The sequence below is a fragment of the Triticum aestivum genome, chromosome 6B, assembly GCF_018294505.1.
Source record: "Triticum aestivum cultivar Chinese Spring chromosome 6B, IWGSC CS RefSeq v2.1, whole genome shotgun sequence".
Taxonomy (NCBI): Eukaryota; Viridiplantae; Streptophyta; class Magnoliopsida; order Poales; family Poaceae; genus Triticum; species Triticum aestivum.
In genome coordinates, this window is record NC_057810.1 from 129,521,929 (window position 1) to 129,542,834 (window position 20,906).

General features: G+C 51.2%; 1 protein-coding gene across 2 annotated transcripts; it reads left to right on the plus strand.

The window, feature by feature from the left end:
• Positions 1–12,211: 12,211 nt before the first annotated feature.
• LOC123136124 (zinc transporter 2) lies at positions 12,212–20,822 on the plus strand. 2 transcript variants are annotated; one of them, XM_044555423.1, is made up of 4 exons: positions 12,212–12,774; positions 13,024–13,085; positions 13,220–13,358; positions 20,229–20,822. In XM_044555423.1, exons 1-4 carry the CDS (start codon positions 12,270–12,272, stop codon positions 20,621–20,623), a joined length of 1,101 nt encoding a protein of 366 aa, XP_044411358.1. In that variant the 5' UTR covers positions 12,212–12,269; the 3' UTR covers positions 20,624–20,822. The 2 variants fall into 2 exon arrangements, with proteins under 2 accessions (XP_044411358.1, XP_044411357.1); XM_044555422.1 differs by having other exon boundaries at positions 12,213–12,774; positions 13,214–13,358.
• The last annotated feature ends 84 nt before the right edge of the window (positions 20,823–20,906 follow it).

Genomic DNA, 20,906 nt, shown 5'->3' on the forward strand with positions numbered 1-20,906 from the left:
AGCCTTATAGCGCTCAATGGACCCATCAGAATGCCTCTTCACCTTTGAAAACCCATTTGGAATCAATGACATTTACCCGTGATTGTGGAGGAACAAGAGTCCATGTCTGATTGCGAAGAAGCGCTTGATACTCCTGCTCCATGGCCTCTCTCTAATGAGGAATGCGCATAGCAGCTTGATACGTGCGTGGCTCAGAGGATGGATCTGCGAGAGCAGCAGACATGCACGCCGCTAACCAAGCAACTGTGCCATCGTGACGTTGCTTAGGCTGAAAAATGCCACTCCGACTGCGCGTATGTGGACGTAGAGCAGCAGCAGGAGCCGACGGAGGCGAAGGTGACGGAGACGTGACGGTCGCCGGAGATGCAGGAATCACCTCAGGCGAGCTCGGGACAGACGACTCCGGGCTGCATGGCGAAGACTGGCCCGACGACAGGGGCTCAGAGGCCATGGGCGAACCGAGGGTGGGCGAGGACCAGCTCCGGTGACACCGGCCCAGACGGCCTTGGCGAGGCGAGAGCAGGCGAGGCCGGCCCTGGTGAGAAGGGCCCAGACACCCTGGGCGAGGCAGGGGCGGGCGAGGCCAGGCCTGGTGATGACTGCCCCGACGCCCTGGGCGAGACGGGGACCGAGGAGGCCGGCCCAGTCGGCGGGGTTGCAGGGCGCGACGATGGCGAAGGCAGCCCAGAAGCCAGAGGCGACCGGGCCAGGACGTCGATCGGCCGTGCATGAGCACGGAAACCGAGGCCATGCAGGGGCGCCATGTGCTCCTCATGCACAACAGAAGGTGCCGAGGATGAAGGCGATGGCGACGAAGAGGAAGATGGCGCTTCCAGAATCTCCAAACGAGCCCCACGACCAGTGCCTGCACCATGGTTAGGCAACAATAGAGGAGAATATGCAACATCATCAAATTGGTCAGAAGCAACAGAGGATGAATGCATGACAGGTGGCTCGGTAGTGGACACAGGGAAGGTTGGCAAAGGGAAAAACATGCTCATCAAACACAACATCCCGAGAGATGTAGACACGATTAGTGGGAACATGAAGACATTTGTATCCTTTATGAAGAGAGCTATAACCAAGAAAAACACACTTCTTGGAACGAAACTCGAGCTTACGCTTGTTATATGGACGGAGATGGGGCCAGCAAGCACACCCAAACACCTTGAGAAAGGTGTAGTCCGGTTGTTCATTAAGGAGAACTTCAATGGGAGTCTTCATATTCAAAACACGAGTGGGAGTACGATTGATGAGAAAACATGCAGTGGTGAAAGCATCACTCCAAAAACGAAACGGAACAGATGCATGGGCCAAAAGAGTCAGACCAGCTTCAACAATGTGACGATGCTTACGTTCTACTGAACCATTCTGCTGATGTGTATGTGGACATGCTAAACGGTGAGTGATCCCAAGCGACTGAAAGAAGGAGTTGAGGTTGCGATACTCGCCACCCCAGTCCGACTGAACATGAACAATTTTGTGCTTGAGAAGGCGTTCAACATGTTTTTGGAACTGAACAAAGATGTCAAACACATCAGATTTACGTTTGATAAGATAAAGCCAGGTAAAGCGGCTGTAAGCATCAACAAAACTGATATAATAATTATGACTACTAACAGAAGTCTGAGCAGGATCCCATACATCTGAAAACACAAGTTCTAAAGGATGTTTCACCTCACGACTGGACTCCGAAAAAGGAAGTTGATGACTCTTCCCCTGCTGACAAGCATCACACACTGCTACATCTTTATTACTAGACACACTAGGAAGCTCATGACGACGCAAAACATGCCGGACAATAGGTGTGGCCGGGTGACCAAGACGAGCATGCCACTGTGACGGAGATACCCGAACTCCACTGAAGACGCGAGCGACGCCAGGATGCTCCAGACGATAGAGACCTTGGCAGAGCCGCCCACTAAGAAGAATGTCCCTCGTGCACCGATCCTTAATAAAAAGATCAAAAGGATGAAATTCACAAAGCACATTATTATCACGAGTGAGTTTAGGAATTGAAAGAAGATTACGTGTCACAGATGGAACTCGAAGAACATTGCGAAGTTGAAGACTCATATTGGCATGTCTAGTGAGAAGTGATGCTTGACCAATATGAGAGATGTGCATACCTGCTCCATTGGCGGTGTGGATCTTGTCAGAGCCATGGTAGGGTTCACGAGTGTGAAGCTTCCCCATCTCACTGGTCAGGTGCTCTGTCGCCCCAAAGTCCATGTACCAGTGGGGATCAATGGAGTAGGACTGAGTGTGTCCCTGTGGCTTCTGCGGCGGCGGACGATCAGCCATGGCGACCTGACGAGCAAAGTTGCGTGTATCCTTCCCGTCATTGCCAAGACCAAGAAAACCCCGCTGAAAGCGCTTGTGAAACTTCGAGGCCCAGTGCCCATCGCGACCACAAAGCTGGCACACACGTGGACCGCCAGCCCCTGGTAGCGTCGCAGTAGGAGGAGGGGCCGAGGCGGGTGGTGATGACTGCCCCGAAGGAGCCCTGGATGAAGCAGAGGAGCGACCACCCTTGGTGGCGGCGTTTGCCGAGAGGGCGCCGTTGCCCCTGGATCGGCGCGTCTCGACTCGTTGCTCAGTAAGCAGGAGGCGTGAAAAGACCTCGTGTGCTGGCATGGGCGTGGAGTTGCCCCTCTCATTGATGATCTCGACTAGGGCGTCATACTCCTCATCAAGACCATTGACGATGAACGAGTTGAACTCGGAGTCGGTGAGGGGCTGTCCAATGGAGGCCAGCGTGTCGGCGAGACTCTTGACTTTGTTGTAGAACTCAGTGGCGGTGGAGTCAAGCTTCTGACACTCCCCAAGTTGGCGACGGAGCCCAGATACACGAGCCTGCGACTGTGCCGCAAACGAGCGCTCAAGAATAGTCCATGCCTCGTGGGACGTCTTGGCGAAGACAACAAGCCCAGCAACGGCCGGAGAGAGCGACCCCTGGATGGAGGAGAGGTTCGCCTGATTCTGCCCTGTCCAGACACGGTGAGCCGGATTATAAACCGGACCATGCACGTTGTCAACCAGCGCAGGAGGGCAAGGGAGAGAGCCGTCGACATAGCCAAGCAGGTAGTGACTCCCAAGAAGCGGAAGAACCTGCGCGCGCCAGAAGATGTAATTGTCCGATGACAACTTGATGGTGATGAGATGACCGAAGTGAAACGGCGGCGGCGACTGCGATCCCATCGAGGAGACTGGCTGAGGTGAGAACACCGTGGAGACAGTCGGAGGGGCAGCCGGCGCGGTGACAGAGGGCGCGATGGCCGCGGTTGACGCCGCGAAGCCTGCCAGCGCGACGTCCTCCGCCACCAGCGGCGTAGTGGCCGAGGGCGCGACAGCCGCGGTTGACGGGGCGGCGGTGGTGTGGGCCACAAGCGCCTGCCCGGGCGAAGTAGCAGCCGGCGGGAGCGCGAAGAGGGAGCCGACGCTCCGTGTCCCGATCGGCGCCTGAAGGGAGGCGGCATCCAGCGGCCTCGAGAGAAGTGCCGCGAGGGAGGCCGGCAGAAAACCGGTGGCGGTGGAGCCGGACGCAGCGGCGGACGTCATAGCAGTCGGGCGACGGCGGCGGCGGCGGCGGTTTAGGGTTTTTAGGCGGAAGCGGACGTAACCTAGCGTGATATCATGTAAGACAATAGGCTTTGGGGGGAACCGACACAACCCTCTAGGGATGGCCTATCACATATATATATAATGAGGTGGTATACAACGTTACAATATACACATGTAAATACAGTCTAACACCGTTGTACATGTGCCCGGCGCCCTCGGCCTGAAATCTATCTATCCAGGTGACCAAACCGGCCGTATGATCACTAGGAGCTTCGGTTACGCGTGCTTTTACTCTTATTACGTGTAGCGGGTTCTAGTTAATTCACTGGTTTTTTTTCTCTTCATAATATCGTGCAGGTGCACGAGGAGACGCGTGAGTAAAATAATGATCGAGACCACAGGAGAAGGTACCTAGCGGCCGAGATCATCGATCAGCTGCAGCCCCTCTTGGAAGTGGAAGTCGAGGAAGCATGCATACGAATGCAACTTATAGATACTCCATGTTACCAGTTAGATTTTCGGATTAACAACACATGGAACGGATACAAATAGGAATGCCATTATGCCACACTGTGGCTACAGATGTACGTACCGTGTCTCTCTCCGCGCATATAATGATAAATAAATAGAAAAAGATGGGTTTGTCTAGACTATGTGACTCAATCAAACATAAAACAAAAAAATACCCTCACGGATCCGGGCGCAATTTACGTCATCGTTGACGCTTCCTACATGGCTTCTACCTACGACATGGTCTAGTCCTGCAACCCACTTGCCAATCCTTTAGCGCTTAAGGTGGGGGTACCTTGATTCAATCAGGTCTTCAGTCGTGGCCGTATAACGGTGGTGGCCTTTTCCCATCCTCTCTTGTGGCTGTTGTTTTCTCTCCTATCTATCAATGAAAAGATTAGCAATCTTTGCGTATTCATGAAAAAAATTGCCTCATAGATTACTCTGATTCCTAAAAAGGACAGTCCCCTCACTGTCAATGACTTCAGCACTATTTCTCGATTGAATTGCTCCATCAAGATAATCAGAAAGCTTTAGCTAACAGACTGCAGCAAGTCATCTCAAGCTAGTTCATTTGAATCAATATGATTTTATTAAAAGCGGGACTACTAAGGGTTGCTTGGCCTAGACCTTTGAATATTTGTATCAAAGTCATCACTCTAAAACTCAAGCCATGGTGCTTAAGCTTGACATTGAAAAGACTTTTGGTCACACATGGATCCTCTGGGTGAGAACGATTTTCTTTTACACTTCTAATGTTTTCTTGAATGGAGTCCCAGGGGAACTTTTTCTTTTGCAAGATAGGTGTAAGGCAGTGGGACCCTCTATCCTCTCTCCTTTTTGCCCTTGATATTGACTTACTACAATGTGTGCTCAATGAAGCCATCGAACACAAAATCATTCAAGATCCCATGTTGACCAACTCATGTCCTGAATTTCCAACCATCCAATATGTTGATGACACCATTTTGACCATGCCTGCTGAATAAGTGTAACCAATGCAAGTAAAAAAAATCTTCCTATCCACTTTGTTGCTCACAATGGTCTGAAAGTCAACTACGGTAAATTTGTTTTGGTTCCTAATCATGTCTGTCGTGGAAAGGTCACGACAGATGTCATAGCAAAAGGACTTAGTCGTGGAGCCATCGCAACTAGGAAGCTTAAAGGGGTTAAAACGGGACAAAGGACACAGGAGTTTATACTGGTTCAGTCCCTTGCGGTGAAGGTAAAGGCCTAATCCAGTTTGAGGTGGTATTGCTTATGTATCCCCAACAATGTCCCTGATGAAATATATGATGATTTCTTCTCTAGGTTGTCAACAAGGAATTTTTTTTTTCTTTCACTTACCTAGGTCTCCCTATGGGCACTTCAAAACTTTGCTTCCCGCAACATTGGCCAAGGTGACACCATTTTACTCTTCAATGTTAAATGGCTTGAGCTTCCTCTTGCTCAGAAATTTCCCAAGCTTCATTCTTCTGCTATAAATGAAACATAATCAGTTGATGATTTTTTTTTGTTGATGGAGACTGGGCTGGTAATTTTCACCTGCCCTTTTCTAATCAAGCCTTTGAGCAATATATTGAGCTGCAATCCCCGTGGACCATGACCAAAATGGCCCTGACAAAGATATCTGGAAATGACCTTCAAACAATTGTGCTTATTCTCCCATTAGCATGTACAAACACCTTATGTGCAACTATCAAACCCCCGGACTCTGCAGGAATTCATTGAAGAGCAAAAGAAAACTCAAGCACAGAATATTTTTCTGGCTCGTTCTACATGATAGATTAAATGGTAGAGCTTTGTACAAAAAAAAAGAGGAAAGGGCTATTTATAAATGACCGTTCCAGCAACTTATGCACTCAAGCGCTCGAAGAGACCACAAATCACTTGCCTTGGGACTAATTTGTTATTTCTTAGCCACTCCAGCGCATGATGGGTCGGTCAGTATATGTTTTTTTAGCCTTTTTTTAGTTTTGATTTTTATTTACTTCTATTTCAGTTAGTTAACTTGGCTTTCTTTTTATTTTTATTTTTCTCCTTGTTCCTTTCATAGTTTTTTTGTTTTCTTCCTTTTCATTTGGGCTTGGTAGGTTTTTCTTCCTTTTAATTGTTCTCCCCAGTTTCATTTTATTTTTCTCCTAGATTTTCTTAAAAAAATATGAGAGAGAAGGCACCTTCCTTGAGTGATAAGAAATTTTCCTCAAAATACACTATGAGCATCTCCTCACGAACATGATGAACATTTTTAATACACATAGTGAACCTTTTCCTGACATATGGTGATTTTTTTAATATGTGATCAGCATTCTTCGAATAGATGAACATATTTTTTAGAATCACGTATTTAATATTATTCATGTGATTTTATTTATTATCACATTTTACAGAAAAAATAATAGTTTTTTTTCAACAAATGTAGCTGTATTATTAAGAAAATATTTATGTGGTTATGAAAAATGAGAATTAGAAAACAATGAAGTAAAATAAATGTTCAAAAGTTAGTGAAATATATTTATGTATTTATGGAGAAACAATCATCTTTGATATGTGTTTTTTATGGAAAATAAAGGAAAACCAACATGAAAAAACGAGGAATGCAAAAAAGGAAAGCAGAATAGCGCTCAAGGATGCCGACTGGATAGGCCGATGTATAATGCAAGAGCATGTGCGTTTCCTCTCTTATCTGAGGCAGCGAGCGTAAGGTAGGAGGTCTGGTTTCAGCGGTAGGGCCGCTCACAAATTTTTGAAAGTTATCAAAAAAAACTTGGTTCGGCATCGTTAAACTATCACAAATGTTAGAATAAATTCGAGGCACTCCGTCGATCTATCGAGGACCAAACAATTACACAAGGCATGACACCGAGATTTAACAAGGTTCACCGATATGGCTACATCTCCGGGGCCTGACTACGGGCGCTCCTCCCCGTGACGGTGTCACAATACCGCACTCCGGCCGCCGGGCGCCGGCACACGCCGCCGGCTCCCCCACGTGCCCATGCTATTATGTTGGCATAGATTATATTGTGTGTCTATCCCTACTATATATGAGAGGCTTAAGATACAAGTGTCCTATTAGGACATAACTCCTACCCTGTCTACAAACAGTACGACTCCAAGTCCAACAGTAACCTCACTTGTACTATAATATTCGACACAACTCTAACAAACTCCACCTTGGCGAATATTCTTCACCACCTTGAATTCGTCCGTGCGTCGAACCTCCATGTACATTGGACTTGAGATACGCCATGAGCATCGCTGCTACTCCCAGACTCCATGTGACTCCACCTGTAACTGTAGTCCATTCTTGTCTTCTTCACAATCAACACTCGAGCAAAATTAAGTTCCTCATTACTCTATCTTGTGCTTCCAACTTCCGGAGAATCCGTTCAACGCTATCACACACCGACCACTCTCTGCATGAAAATGAACAGCTCACATATTAGACGCCACATATAAGAGTTACTTGAACTCAACGTCACCGCTCTTTCTTGACTGCTTGTCTGAAACTTGAAGGAATTTCACCGTCGCCCTGTGTCACCCTGAGTCAAATTCGCAGTTGTCTCACCTTTCTTCCGGATAGTCTTTGGCATGTCCCACAACTGTAGCACTCCGCCTCCTTCTGTATTTGTCATCCGCACTTTGCCATGTGCACTGAACACCACAGAATATACGGCCATGTACTCTCTCAGCCTTTGACAATTTCAGACTTTCCGCCACTTTCTCAGATTCTCCATGGTCAACTCATGTCCATCAACTAGCACCGATAGACCCAATCATCAACTTGAATCTGGTACTCGTCAACACTGCTTCAGCACCCTTGCACACTTTGTCTGACCACATGTTTGACCACCAGTGCCTTGGTCTGTCGCTGTGTCCCGTGCTTACCGCACGCCTCGCCGCTATCACCGCATCGAGCCTCTGCTGTCCTGGTCGAGTCTCCCGGGCAGCTATCCCCCACTTCAGAGAACCATCGATCATCACCAACCGATGCCGAGTATCACGTCTCCATCAGACCACTGGTACCCAGTCCGATCCACATGTCTCTCGCTATCCCGCTGAAATAGGCTTCGATTCTCCGATATCTTACACTGTAGCCCCTCCATCAGCACAGAGCATAGTCATCCATCAGACTACAGCTCCACCTTCAACATGACTCCATGTAGCTGCGCTATGCTACCCTGCGCCCTGTCGACTTCAAGCTCTCATGTGTACACTGCCTTGAATCAACCCCGCGTCTTAGTCTTGTCGAAGCCGCACAAGCCCTCAAGCCTGCACCACGTGTTTCCACGCTCCAGAAGTCGGCCACCATCAGCATCACGCTCCTATGTCATCGTCGCTGAAATCACTGCCTTCTTCTGCTTTGACCGGCATCCACGTCGATCCATCAGACTGTCCAGTCCAAACCCAGTCAAAATTATCCGACTGCAACCATGTTTCACCCTGCATCGTGTCCACCATGCACATGTCTGTGCCATGCTTGACGCCCTGTGTATGCATGATCCTGCCACGACGAGCTCCGGACTCCTCCAAGCCTTATACGCACGTCGCACATCACCGGCTTCGTTTCCCCTTTATCTGCCATGTCAAACAACACCACCGTCAACCATCATGTCTTTTTCTCAATGTATCATGCAAAGAACACCAAAAGCAGTCCCCTTTTAGTCTTCTCGTACATGTAGCAGCAAGCTTATTAAGCTCACCTTCATGCATGTAGCACCCGTGACTCTTTTTGACTATCTTCTTGTACTTTACTTTTCCACGCTATAGATCAACATGATGTAATCGGAACTCCCATGTTCTGACACGCTGTAGCAGCTCCGTTCGGAAACGAATCCTGTTTTTCCTTTTAACAAATTCTCATGTAGCTTTGCCAGCCTCGTTGACTTTACAGATCATCACAACCCCGCGCACGTACCAGCACCGGTCCAATCTCGAACATGCCTCCAGCGCTGCGCTTTAGGGCATCTCCAGCCGGCCCCCCAAGAAGCCCCCAGGAGCATTTTTTCAGTGCTGGCGCATAAAAAAAGTTCCGGTCACGCCCCCATGACCTCATTTTTCGCCGGCATTGTGCAAAAATACGGCCGGCGAGACCAAGCGAAAGCCAAGATCCCGGGGGGGCAGTTGGGAGGCACCGGCGCTTTTTTCTTCGCCTCTCTGGCCCACTGTCAGCGACTTTCCCAGGCCGGCCCCACCACGTTCTCTCTCTCCCACGTTCTCTCTCTATCGCTTTATCTCTTTCTCTCATCCTCTCCCTGCTAGTGCTCCCGATCCATCGCCACCAACCACTCCGGTCCGCCCCCGCTTCCGCTCCACTCCACCGACAGCCGGCGACGCTCGTGAGCTGGTGGAGGAGGCGCCCGCCGCTGGGCTTCGCCGCCAAGGTCTCCATCGCCATCGCGCTGCCTTTCCTTCGTCGTCTGCTCCGCCCCGGTGCCAGCTGCGGCCTCGCAGCCGGCCTCCCCTGTCGCCGGTTGCTCCGCTCCTCTCATGTGTCGCGCATCCGGCTGCGCTGGCGCGGGCGTCCGCCTGGTCGCCGCTCTGGCTGGCCAGTCCGCGCGTCCGGCCTCCGACCACGCCCCGCAAGTGGTACGAGAGCTTGCTTGGCCGGCTACGCTACATGCATGCCTCGTACCCTGGTGCTTGGCCGCGTGCATGGCCACATGCGTACGTGCATGTTTCATGGCTGGCCGCTGGGCCGAGTTCGCGTGGCCGCTCCATCCGCCCTCGCCGTACACGCATGTTTCATGGCTGACCGCTGGGCCGAGCTCGCGTGGCCGCGCCTTCCGCCCTCGCGGCGCACGCCTCTCCGCCCGGGCGCGCCGCCGTGCTGGCCTGCCTCCGCTCCGCCCCGCCCGCGCGTGCGCTCAGCGAGCCCCTGCTCCGCCTCCACGCTCGAGCCCCGCTTCCCCCGGCCTCGCACGTCCCGCAGGCGAGGTCTACGACCTGCCCCGCCGTGAGCCCGCTCGTGCCCACGGCGCGGAGCGCGCGGTTGGCCGGCACACCGCGCCCCGCGCAGCCCCGGGCGAGGTTCCATGCAGGGGAGGTCGCCGTGGATGAGCGACAACTCGACGGCGCAGGCGACGGGCTCGGGGCGGCCTCGTCGCCGCCCACCAGCTCGCACGTGGCTCGTGGGGGGCACAACGAGTGGGGAGTTTTTGCCCCCCCAGGCCAAAAATTTCACCGGCAGCCCCCCAGGCGGCGAAAAATATGCCTCCTGGGGGCCCAACGGCTGGACATGCCCTTAGGCGGCCTATGTCCACCACGCCACTTCGCCCTAGTGGGCTTTGGCCTCGTTACTTGGGCCACCACCACGTTAGCGCTCGCACATGGCCCTTGCCCTCGCACGCCGCACCAGCCCTGATCGATCCATCCGCCGCCGCCACAGATTACTACGGGCTGCACCCTGTCGGATCGCATCTGCCACACGTGATCTGATCTCGCCGAGTCTCCATGCCTGCGTGCCACGCGCCGCCAGCCGCCAGCCTCGCGAGACTCCCGGCCACTGCATGATTACGCCGCTACTGTTTCCGATTGCTTCATACGTGATTGATCTCCAATCGCTGCCGCACGTCGTCGTGCCTCCACGGCCGCCGGTTTTCATCGCTCTTCTCTAAATCAACTTTCATGACCTCTTCAAACCTTGCTCATGATACCACTTGTTAAAATAAATTCGAGACAGTCCGTCGATCTACCGAGGACCAAACAATCACACAAGGCATGACATCGAAATTTGTTAACGAGGTTCACCGATATGGCTATATCCCCGTGGCCTGACTACGGGCGCTCCTCCCCGTGACACCGTCACAATACCGCACTCCGGTCGCCCGGGCGCCGGCACACGTCGCCGGCTCCCTCGCGTGCCCGTGCTATTATATTGGCATATGTTACATTGTGTGTCTATCTGCTTAGGATACAAGTGTCCTACTAGGACACAACTCCTACCTTGTCTACACACAATACGACTCCAAATTCAACCGTAATCTCACTTGTACAATAATATTCGACACAGGGCGGCCGGGGTGCGGTATTGTAGCGGTGTCATGGAGAGAAGCGTCCGTAGTCAGGCCCCGAAAATGTAGCCATATCGGTGAACCTCGTTAACAAATCTCGGTGTCGTGCTTGTATGATTGCTTGGTCCTCGATAGATCGACGGAGCGTCTCGGATTTATTTTAACAACAAATAAAAGGGGAACGAAAAGCTTGTTTGCTTGCGCTTGACGTCGCGGTCGGACCTCGGATTATTAGCCCGTCGATTGCTGGCCGGCCGGGAAAGGCACGCAAGCAAGCAGCACATCTGAACCAGATTGATGCGCGCCTCCTAGCCATATACAATGGCATTTTAAACCCATATGAGCTCCGTTTTCAAAAAAAAAAAAACTCGGCTCTACCATCTCGTCCTAATAATTTCGTCTTTTCATGGGTTTAGTTGAGTCGGAAGCATGGGACGACACCAAAATGTGGCATCTCTTTTCTGTGTGCTCACGGCGTTGATGCGAGTTTGTTAATTGAGACGCGGTACAGCGGCTGTCCCACGGTCACGGACGTACTACGTCGGATTTATCAATCTTAAGCAATTCTGTGAGTGTGGCTTATTTATATCGGAGCACCAGCAGCCACCAGGAGGAAAATGACATACAGAAACCGATGCACAAGAGTGGAGCTTCGCCAAGTGTGTAATCCGGGTTACTACGCACGTCACAGGTCCAAGGCCGAGTCGCCGGAGACACGAGATTTTCCACGTCTTTTTGTTGGAGAAAACGGATTTTTCAGATACGCCGTCCCCGTCGTACTACCGCCCGCCTCCACGCTCCCGGCCTTCTGCCGATACGACGTAGCACACGCTCCACACCACCCACTGCGTTCCTTACCCCACGAAATGGTGAGCCCACCTGTCGGCGATTACGTACGATGAAACCCGGTGTGAGTATGGTCCGAGAATCAATCCTGGTGCCAGTACAAAGTGGGAGTAGTACTCTGCCCCACGAGAGAGAGAAAAAAAAGTTGTACTCCGGCCAGCGCGACCAACCGTGGGCAATATGATCTACCCGCACCGCGCGGGCCCACACGTCAGCCCCTTCCAGCTTCCCGCCCCGGTATAAATCCCCTGCTCGTCCCCCCCCCCTCGGCTGCTCTGCCCGCCCCGACGGTTCCCAGCGCGCCGCAACAGAGCGCCAGAGCGCGGCACCGGCATGGCCATGGCCACGGCCACCAGCTCCCGCCACCTCCTCCTCCTGTTCCTCTGGCTCTGCGCGGCCGCGAGCACGGCCTGGGCCCATGGAGGCGGCGGAGACGACGACGGGGACTCTGGAGACGCGGACGGCGGCGGCGAGGCGAAGCCGGACCTGCGGGCGCCGGGGCTGGTGGCGACGAAGCTGTGGTGCCTGGCGCTGGTGTTCGCGGGCACGCTGGCGGGGGGCGTGTCGCCCTACTTCATGCGGTGGAACGAGGCGTTCCTGGCGCTGGGCACGCAGTTCGCCGGCGGGGTCTTCCTCGGCACCGCCATGATGCACTTCCTCAGCGACGCCAACGAGACCTTCGGCGACCTCGTCCCCTCCAGCGAGTACCCGTTCGCCTTCATGCTCGCCTGCGCCGGCTACGTGCTCACCATGCTCGCCGAGTGCGCCATCTCCTCCGTCGTCGCGCGCGGCCGCACCGCGCCCGCCGCCGCCGCCGCCGCCCCGGCAACAAGCGCAGGTGAGCGGGCCCTGCGGCTCACGTGTTCTCCGCTGAATCTATACTTTACTACAGTATATCCGTGCCGGCCGCGCGCATAGTAGAACCAGCTGGCGACCGGCGGCATACTATAAAGGAGGCAGCTGGGCGTTGGGTTAAATGCAAATTGCTTCCTGTTGTTTGTTACGAAGAAATTTGTCACTTAACTTCTGATGATCTTGATTCCATATTGGTGATGATCTTGATTCACTGTTGATTACAATTTTCCAGGAGCGTTGGAGGAGGGCAAGCTGAGCAGCACGAATGGCAACGGCTCCGAGCAACAAGCAGCTGTAAGTAGTTCAGCCTCCGGATTCAGTCTTACTTTTTTTTGCTTTGTGACAGTCAGGCTACCAAACTGCTTTCTGTACCACATATACTACTATTTCGTACACTTGCGTAACTTGGTGGCGTCGCGTAGGAGCAGGACGCGCACGGGCCGCCGGCGACGGGCCACTCGACGGCGTCGATGCTGCGCAACGCCAGCACCCTCGGCGACAGCATACTGCTCATCGCCGCGCTCTGCTTCCACTCCGTCTTCGAGGGCATCGCCATCGGAGTCGCCGGTAAGAGAGACTCATGTTATGACGACGTTGAACCGTCCAAAAAATTGACTTCCGTGACAAGTGTTGAGTAAATAGGTAATTTCTTGATTAAATTAATCCACGAGTAAATCATTAGCATGGCATTGACTAAATTGATGACGTACTGACTTTGATCTAAACATGCACGTACTAAGCAAACAATAGACAAATCTACACACACTGCTAGTACTGCTAATATGAAAATAATCAGGAGCGAGATAAACGAGTTGTACCCTCCAGTAGGCCATGCAGAGGCCGCGGCTTTGGTGGCAGCAGCGGCGTCCTCGGCGGCCTTCTTGTCGGCTTCAGCTTTCTCGGCGGCGGCACGGTCGGGGTCGGTGAAAATGGTGATGATGAAGGCGACGCGGACGTAGAGGAAGTAGACGATCGGAAGCGAGCAGTCGCGTAATCGCTGCCCAAAAACCTATTCGCCCCTCACCCCGTACAGGAACCAGAAGGGCGTGGTTTCGGAGACCTACTCTCCCGTCGACCGTGTACGCGGCGGACGGGATGGAGTCACCGGCGGCAGCAGCAGCAAAGGGACGACGGTGGGCGTGCGCGTGAGCAGATGTGATCTGTTCATGGCGGCTAGGGTTAGGGGACACCGCACACTTATATAGACGCAGCCGCGTGGAGAGACGTGGGCTTGACCCACGTCTCATTCCCGCAACCCGCGGCGCGTCGTGACGAGGCGAGGCGAGGCGGGCGTGCGCGTGAGCAGATGTGATCTGTTCGTGACAGCTAGGGTTAGGGGACACCGCACACTTATATAGACGCAGCCACGTGGAGAGACGTGGGCTTGACCCACGTCTCATTCCCGCAACCCGCGGCGCGTCGTGACGAGGCGAGGCGTGGCGAGGCGGGCGGCGGAGGAGGAGCGCGCGAGGGCCTCTTCTCTTCTCAAGCTCCAATAGCATGTAGAAGAGCCACCCTTATAAACCACTCCAACTTTCCTTCCACTAGCATGGTGGGACTAAACTTCCCACCACCTTGTCATGCCACCTACATGGGCCCTTAGAGATCAAATCTGAAATTGTCATATGGGCTCTAGGCCCATCTCACATTTCAACAATCCCCCATCAGATCTCAGGGGCCCACTTTGTCCTTTGTTGCAAACGTTGTTTTGATATACTAGTGTTTCAGTGAAGACCTGTTAAGGTTGAGCTTCACCTAGAGCAAGTAGCTACACTCCTTCACAACTGAACAATGGACTATGCCTTGAATTGTCAGTTTGGCGTAAAGAAGTTTCACCACATGTCTTACTAGTACTGGGCTGCCGAAGACTGACCCCTCGGGTGGAGCATATAAGTCACACTCCTAGCCTATTCATGAGCTTACTAGAGATCACCCCAATCTCATAGACTGTGACTAGCAGTCGGGCTCACATAGGTGTGTTCCTCCAAAGATTGCTCTGTAGGATAGCATCTTGCTTATACATATAAGTCTTGGAACACATTAAGACAGTAGTCATCCTTCCATACAGTTTTCGAGAGTATTGCATCTCCAACGGAGTGGGTTAGTAAAGTTACTCTCCTCGGTTCACCACTGGCTTGTTTCCCAGGTCCTACTTCACGGGATCTCCGATCACATAGGTTGGGTTACCACCATGGCAACTCATGTGGGTCTCATACCCATCTCCCTCGATGCACTATCTATCACGACACGTGATAGCCCTTTCGTAAAGGGATCTGCCAGATTCTTAGCCGTATGGACATAGTCCAGCGCTATCACTCCGGAGTTTCTTAATTTTCTGACAGCTTTTAATCTCATTCTTATGTGTTTGTTGGACTTCATGTTGTCCTTTGAACTCTTCACCTTGGTGATGACAGTCTGATTGTCACAGTTCATAAGGATAGCCGGAACCGGTTTATCAACCAGTGGCAAGTTCATCAAAAGATCTCGAAGCCATCCTGCTTCAACACCAGAAGTGTCTAATGCTGTTAATTCTGCTTCCATTGTCGATCTCGTTAAGATCGTTTGCTTGCAAGACTTCCAGGAAACAGCGCCACCTCCAAGAGTAAACATATACCCAGTTGTGGCCTTCATCTCATCAGCATCAGAGATCCAATTCGCATCACTATACCCTTCAAGTACCGACGGGTCTCCGGTATAGTGAAGTCCATAGTTCATAGTACCTTTCAGATAGCGCATAACTCTTTCAACAGCATGTCAATGTACATCACCCGGTTTGGAAACAAACCGGCTCAGTTTGCTCACAACAAACGCGATGTCAGGCCTCGTTGCGCTCGCTAGGTACATCAGTGAACCAATGATTTGAGAATATCTCAATTGATCTTTAGACATGCCTTTGGACTTTCGAATCAACACGCTAGGATCATATGGTGTTTGAGATGGTGTGCAGTCCGAATATCCAAAACGACTCAACACCTTCTCAACATAATGGGATTGCAGAAGTGTGATCCCACCCTCATTATCTCTCAGTAGCTTGATGTTCAAGATAACATCAGCCACACCAAGGTCCTTCATCTCAAAGTTCTGAGACAGAAATGATTTGACCTCCTCAATGACTTTGAGGTTTGTTCCGAATATCAGTATGTCATCAACATACAAGCACAGTATAACTCCTTCGCCCCCACCATGGGATAGTATACACATTTGTCAGCCTCATTAACAACGAAACCAACAGATGTCAGAGTTGTATTGAACTTATCATGCCATTGCTTAGGTGCTTGCTTTAGGCCATATAAAGATTTCAGCAACTTACGCACCTTCCTTTCCTGACCATCTATCACAAAGCCATCTGGCTGTTGCATGTAGATTTCCTCATTTAGCTCTCCATTCAGAAAAGCCGTTTTAACATCCATTTGATGGACGAGAAGACCATGTGAGGCCGCCAACGAGAGTAATACTCGAATGGTGGTTAGTCTAGCCACAGGTGAATAAGTATCGAAGAAATCTTCCTCTTCTTTCTGGTCATAGCCCTTGGCCGCAAGCCTCGCCTCGTACTTTTCAATCGTACCATCGGGCCTAAGCTTTTTCTTGAACACCCACTTACATCCCAATGGTTTGCAACCATAGGGACGCTCAGTGATCTCCCATGTCCCGTTAGCCATGATGGAATCCATCTCGCTACGAACCGCATCCTTCCAGTAGTCAGCTTCTAGAGAGGCATACGCTTCTGAGATAGAAGTGGGAGTATCATCCACGAGGTACACGAAGAAATCATCACCAAAGGTCTTTGCAGTCCTTTGTCTCTTGCCCCTACCAAGGGTTTCCTCGTCATCCTCCTTAGGATTTTCATCATGTATTCGTTCATAATATTCCATAGGAATGGCAGGCTCAGGAGTCTCCTCAGATTCCTGTCTAGTAGTGCTTTGCATATCTCTCATAGGAAAAATATCCTCAAAGAAAGTAGCATCCTTAGACTCTATGATTGTACCGACCTTCTGGTCAGGTAACTCAGATTTCACTACTAGAAATCTATAGCCAACGCTGTTCTTAGCGTAGCCCAAATTAACGCAGTCCACAGTCTTGGGTCCAAGCTTACGCTTTTGGGGGATTTGCACGTTGACTTTCGCCAAACAGCCCCAAGTACGCAAGTACAAGAGTGTTGTCCTTCTCTTTGCCCATCTCTCATAGGGAGTGATATCATTATCCTTTATCAGAACTTTATTCAGGACATGACATGCCGTCAATATAGCCTCCCCCACCATGCCTTGGATAAACCCGACGTATCTAACATGGCGTTAACCAGATCAGTTAGAGTACGGTTTTTCCGCTCGGCAACCCCGTTTGACTGGGGTGAATAGGGAGGCGTCCTCTCATGAATAATGCCGTGTTCCGCACAGAAGGAATCAAACTCACTCGAGAAATACTCTCCACCACGATCTGAACGAAATCGTTTAATTTAATTTTCAAGTTGATTCTCAACTTCTGCCTTATAGATTTTAAAGTAGTGTAGAGCCTCATCTTTAGTATTTAACAGATACACATAGCAATATCTAGTGGAATCATCTATCAATTTCATGAAGTATTTCTTTCCACCTTTAGTCAATACACCGTTCATCTCACAAAGATCAGAATGTATGAGTTCTAATGGTGCCAAGTGTCTCTCCTCCGCAGCCTTGTGAGGCTGGCGAGGTTGCTTAGCTTGCACACATGACAGGCACTTAGAATCTTTGGCTAAAGTGAAACTCGGGATTAAATCCAACTTAGCTAGCCGCGTCATAACACCGAAACTTATGTGACAAAGACGTGAATGCCAAACCTCAGATTCATTAACACTCGAATGAACATGGTTCACGACTTTATTACAGAAATCTGCGAGGGAAAGGCGGAACATCCCTCTGCTCTCATAACATTTTCCAACAAATAGTCCATACTTAGTAGCAACTAATTTATTAGACTCGAATACCAACTTAAACCCTTCTCTACATAGAAGGGAGCCACTAACGAGGTTCTTCTTGATGGCGGGGACATGCTGCACGTTCTTCAGCTGCACGATCCTTTCCGAAGTAAACTTCAGATCGACCGTGCCAACACCATGAACAGAAGCACTCGCGCCATTCCCCATCAATACGGACCCGTGGCCTGTGACCTGGTAAGAAGAGAACAATGAAATGTCAGCACACACATGAACACCTGCACCTGTATCCACCCACCAATCGATAGGCTGAAACACTGAAAAAACAGTAAATAGATTACCGTACCCAGATGCACCATTCTCATTGTTGACCACAATCATGTTGACAGACTTGGAGTCCTGTCCTGACTTCTTAAACTTGTTTGGGCACCTGTTGGCCCAATGTTCAGTCGAACCACAAGTAAAGCATCCCTCGTCCTTCTTGTTCTTCTTGAAGGTCTTCTTACCCTTCTTCTTGAAGTCGGTATTCTGTTGGACACCGTTCTTTCCCTTGAACTTGTGGGAGTTGAGGTTTCTCTGGTTCACCATGTTGGCAACAGAAGTCCCTTCGGCCCCTTTTCCGTGCGAGTCCTTTGCCCTTGAATTCTGCTCGACACTCAGATGGCCAATGGCATCCTCCACAGAGAATTCACGCCTCTGATGTTTCAGAGTGGTGGCAAAGTTCCTCCAGGAATTGGGGAGCTTAGCGATTATGCAGCCCGCGACAAACTTGCCCGGTAACTCGCACTTCAGAAGCTCAAGCTCCTTAACAATGCATATTATCTCATGAGCCTGCTCCAGTACAGGACGGTTCTCAACCATCTTGTAGTCGTGGAACTGCTCTATAATATACATCTCGCTCCCTGCATCGGCGGCCCCGAACTTAGATTCGAGCGCCTCCCACAAGTTCTTGGCGACATGCACATGTAAATATGCGTCGACCAGTTTATCTCCGATCACGCTAAGAATTGCTAGGAGAAACACAGTGGTTGCCTCCCTGAACGCCTTCTCCTGTTCAGGAGCAATCGTTCCCGTGGACACACTGGTGACCCAGAACACGTTCATAGTCGTGAGCCATAAAGTGGTCTTTGTCTGCCAACGCTTAAAATACGTACCGGTAAACTTATCCGGTTTCAGTGTTGCGGCAAAGCCACTTGCCGAAAAATTCCTACACATAATAGGTTTTTGGATTGTTGAGTAAATAGGCAATTTCTCGATTAAATTAATCCACGAGTAAATCACTAGCATGGCATCGACTAAGTTGATGACGTACTGACTTTGATCTAAACATGCACGTACTAAGCAAACAGTAGACAAATCTACACACACTGCTAGTACTGCTAATATGAAAATAATCAGGAGCGGGATAAACGAGTTGTACCCTCCAGTAGGCCATGCAGAGGCCGCGGCTTTGGTGGCAGCAGCGGTGTCCTCGACGGCCTTCTTGTCGGCTTCAGCTTTCTCGGCGGCGGCACGGTCGGGGTCGGTGGACATGGTGATGATGAAGGCGACGCGGACGTAGAGGAAGTAGACGATCGGAAGCGAGCAGTCGCGTAATCGCTGCCCAAAAACCTATTCGCCCCTCACCCCGTACAGGAACCAGAAGGGCGTGGTTTTGGAGACGTACTCTCCCGTCGACCGTGTACGCGGCGGACGGGATGGAGTCACCGGCGGCAGCAGCAGCAAAGGGACGACGGTGGGCGTGCGCGTGAGCAGATGTGATCTGTTCATGGCGGCTAGGGTTAGGGGACACCGCACACTTATATAGACGCAGCCGCGTGGAGAGACGTGGGCTTGACCCACGTCTCATTCCCGCAACCCGCGGCGCATCGTGACGAGGCGAGGCGAGGCGGGCGTGCGCGTGAGCAGATGTGATCTGTTCGTGGCGGCTAGGGTTAGGGGACACCGCACACTTATATAGACGCAGCCGCGTGGAGAGACGTGGGTGACGTGGGCTTGACCCACGTCTCATTCCCGCAACCCGCGACGCGTCGAGGCGAGGCGAGGCGAGGCGGAGGAGGAGCGCGCAAGGGCCTCTTCTCTTCTCAAGCTCCAATAGCATGTAGAAGAGCCACCCTTATAAACCACTCCAACTTTCCTTCCACTAGCATGGTGGGACTAAACTTCCCACCACCTTATCATGCCACCTACATGAGCCCTTAGAGATCAAATCTGAAATTGTCATATGAACTCTAGGCCCATCTCACATTTCAACAACAAGAGCATATCTGCATCTCATGCCTGCAAGTTGCAACGATCAATCAACTGTGAAACCGACATGCGCTAGTTCTTAGCCAGCTCCGTCTCAGTCCAGTCATTGTCACGCATACTTTTCCTCGTTCCAGCCTTTGAACAGATGTTCTCAACTTCTTCGCGCGTCCACTTCAATGAGCATTTCAGATTCCATTGAAATTAACCAGACAAAATATAAAGTCCTGGATAATCAATCTTGAATCTTCCTACAGTTCTGATCAACATTGGCCTTGCAGAGACCAAGGCGGACGCGTGGAAGGCGCTGTGGACGATCAGCCTGCACAAGGTGTTCGCGGCGGTGGCCATGGGCATCGCGCTGCTCCGGATGCTGCCCAACCGGCCGCTGCTCTCCTGCTTCGCCTACGCCTTCGCGTTCGCCGTCTCCAGCCCCATCGGCGTCGGCGCCGGCATCGCCATCGACGCCACCACGCAGGGCGCCGTGGCCGACTGGATCTTCGCCGTCTCCATGGGCCTCGCCACCGGCATCTTCATCTACGTCTCCGTCAACCACCTCCTCTCCAAGGGGTACACGCCCCAGAGGCCCGTCAAAGCCGACACGCCCCTCGGCCGCTGGCTCGCCGTCGTGCTCGGCGTCGGGGTCATCGCCGTCGTCATGATATGGGACACCTGATCCTGATCGTGTGGGTTGCGTTGGTCCGGTGATGGTTTGGTAATTAGGTTTGGACGTTCGTTCATAGTATTTCATAGTGGAGGGATATATACTTACTAGCTTTAATGTGTAGACTACTACTGCCTCATAGTACATGTGTTGTTTACATAATGCTCCCTATGTTAAAAAATATAAGATGTTTTAGATATTTCAATAATAACTACACACGGACTGAAATAAGTGAACACACTAAAATGCATCTATATATACATCCAAATCAAAAAAAATGTTAAAACATCTTATA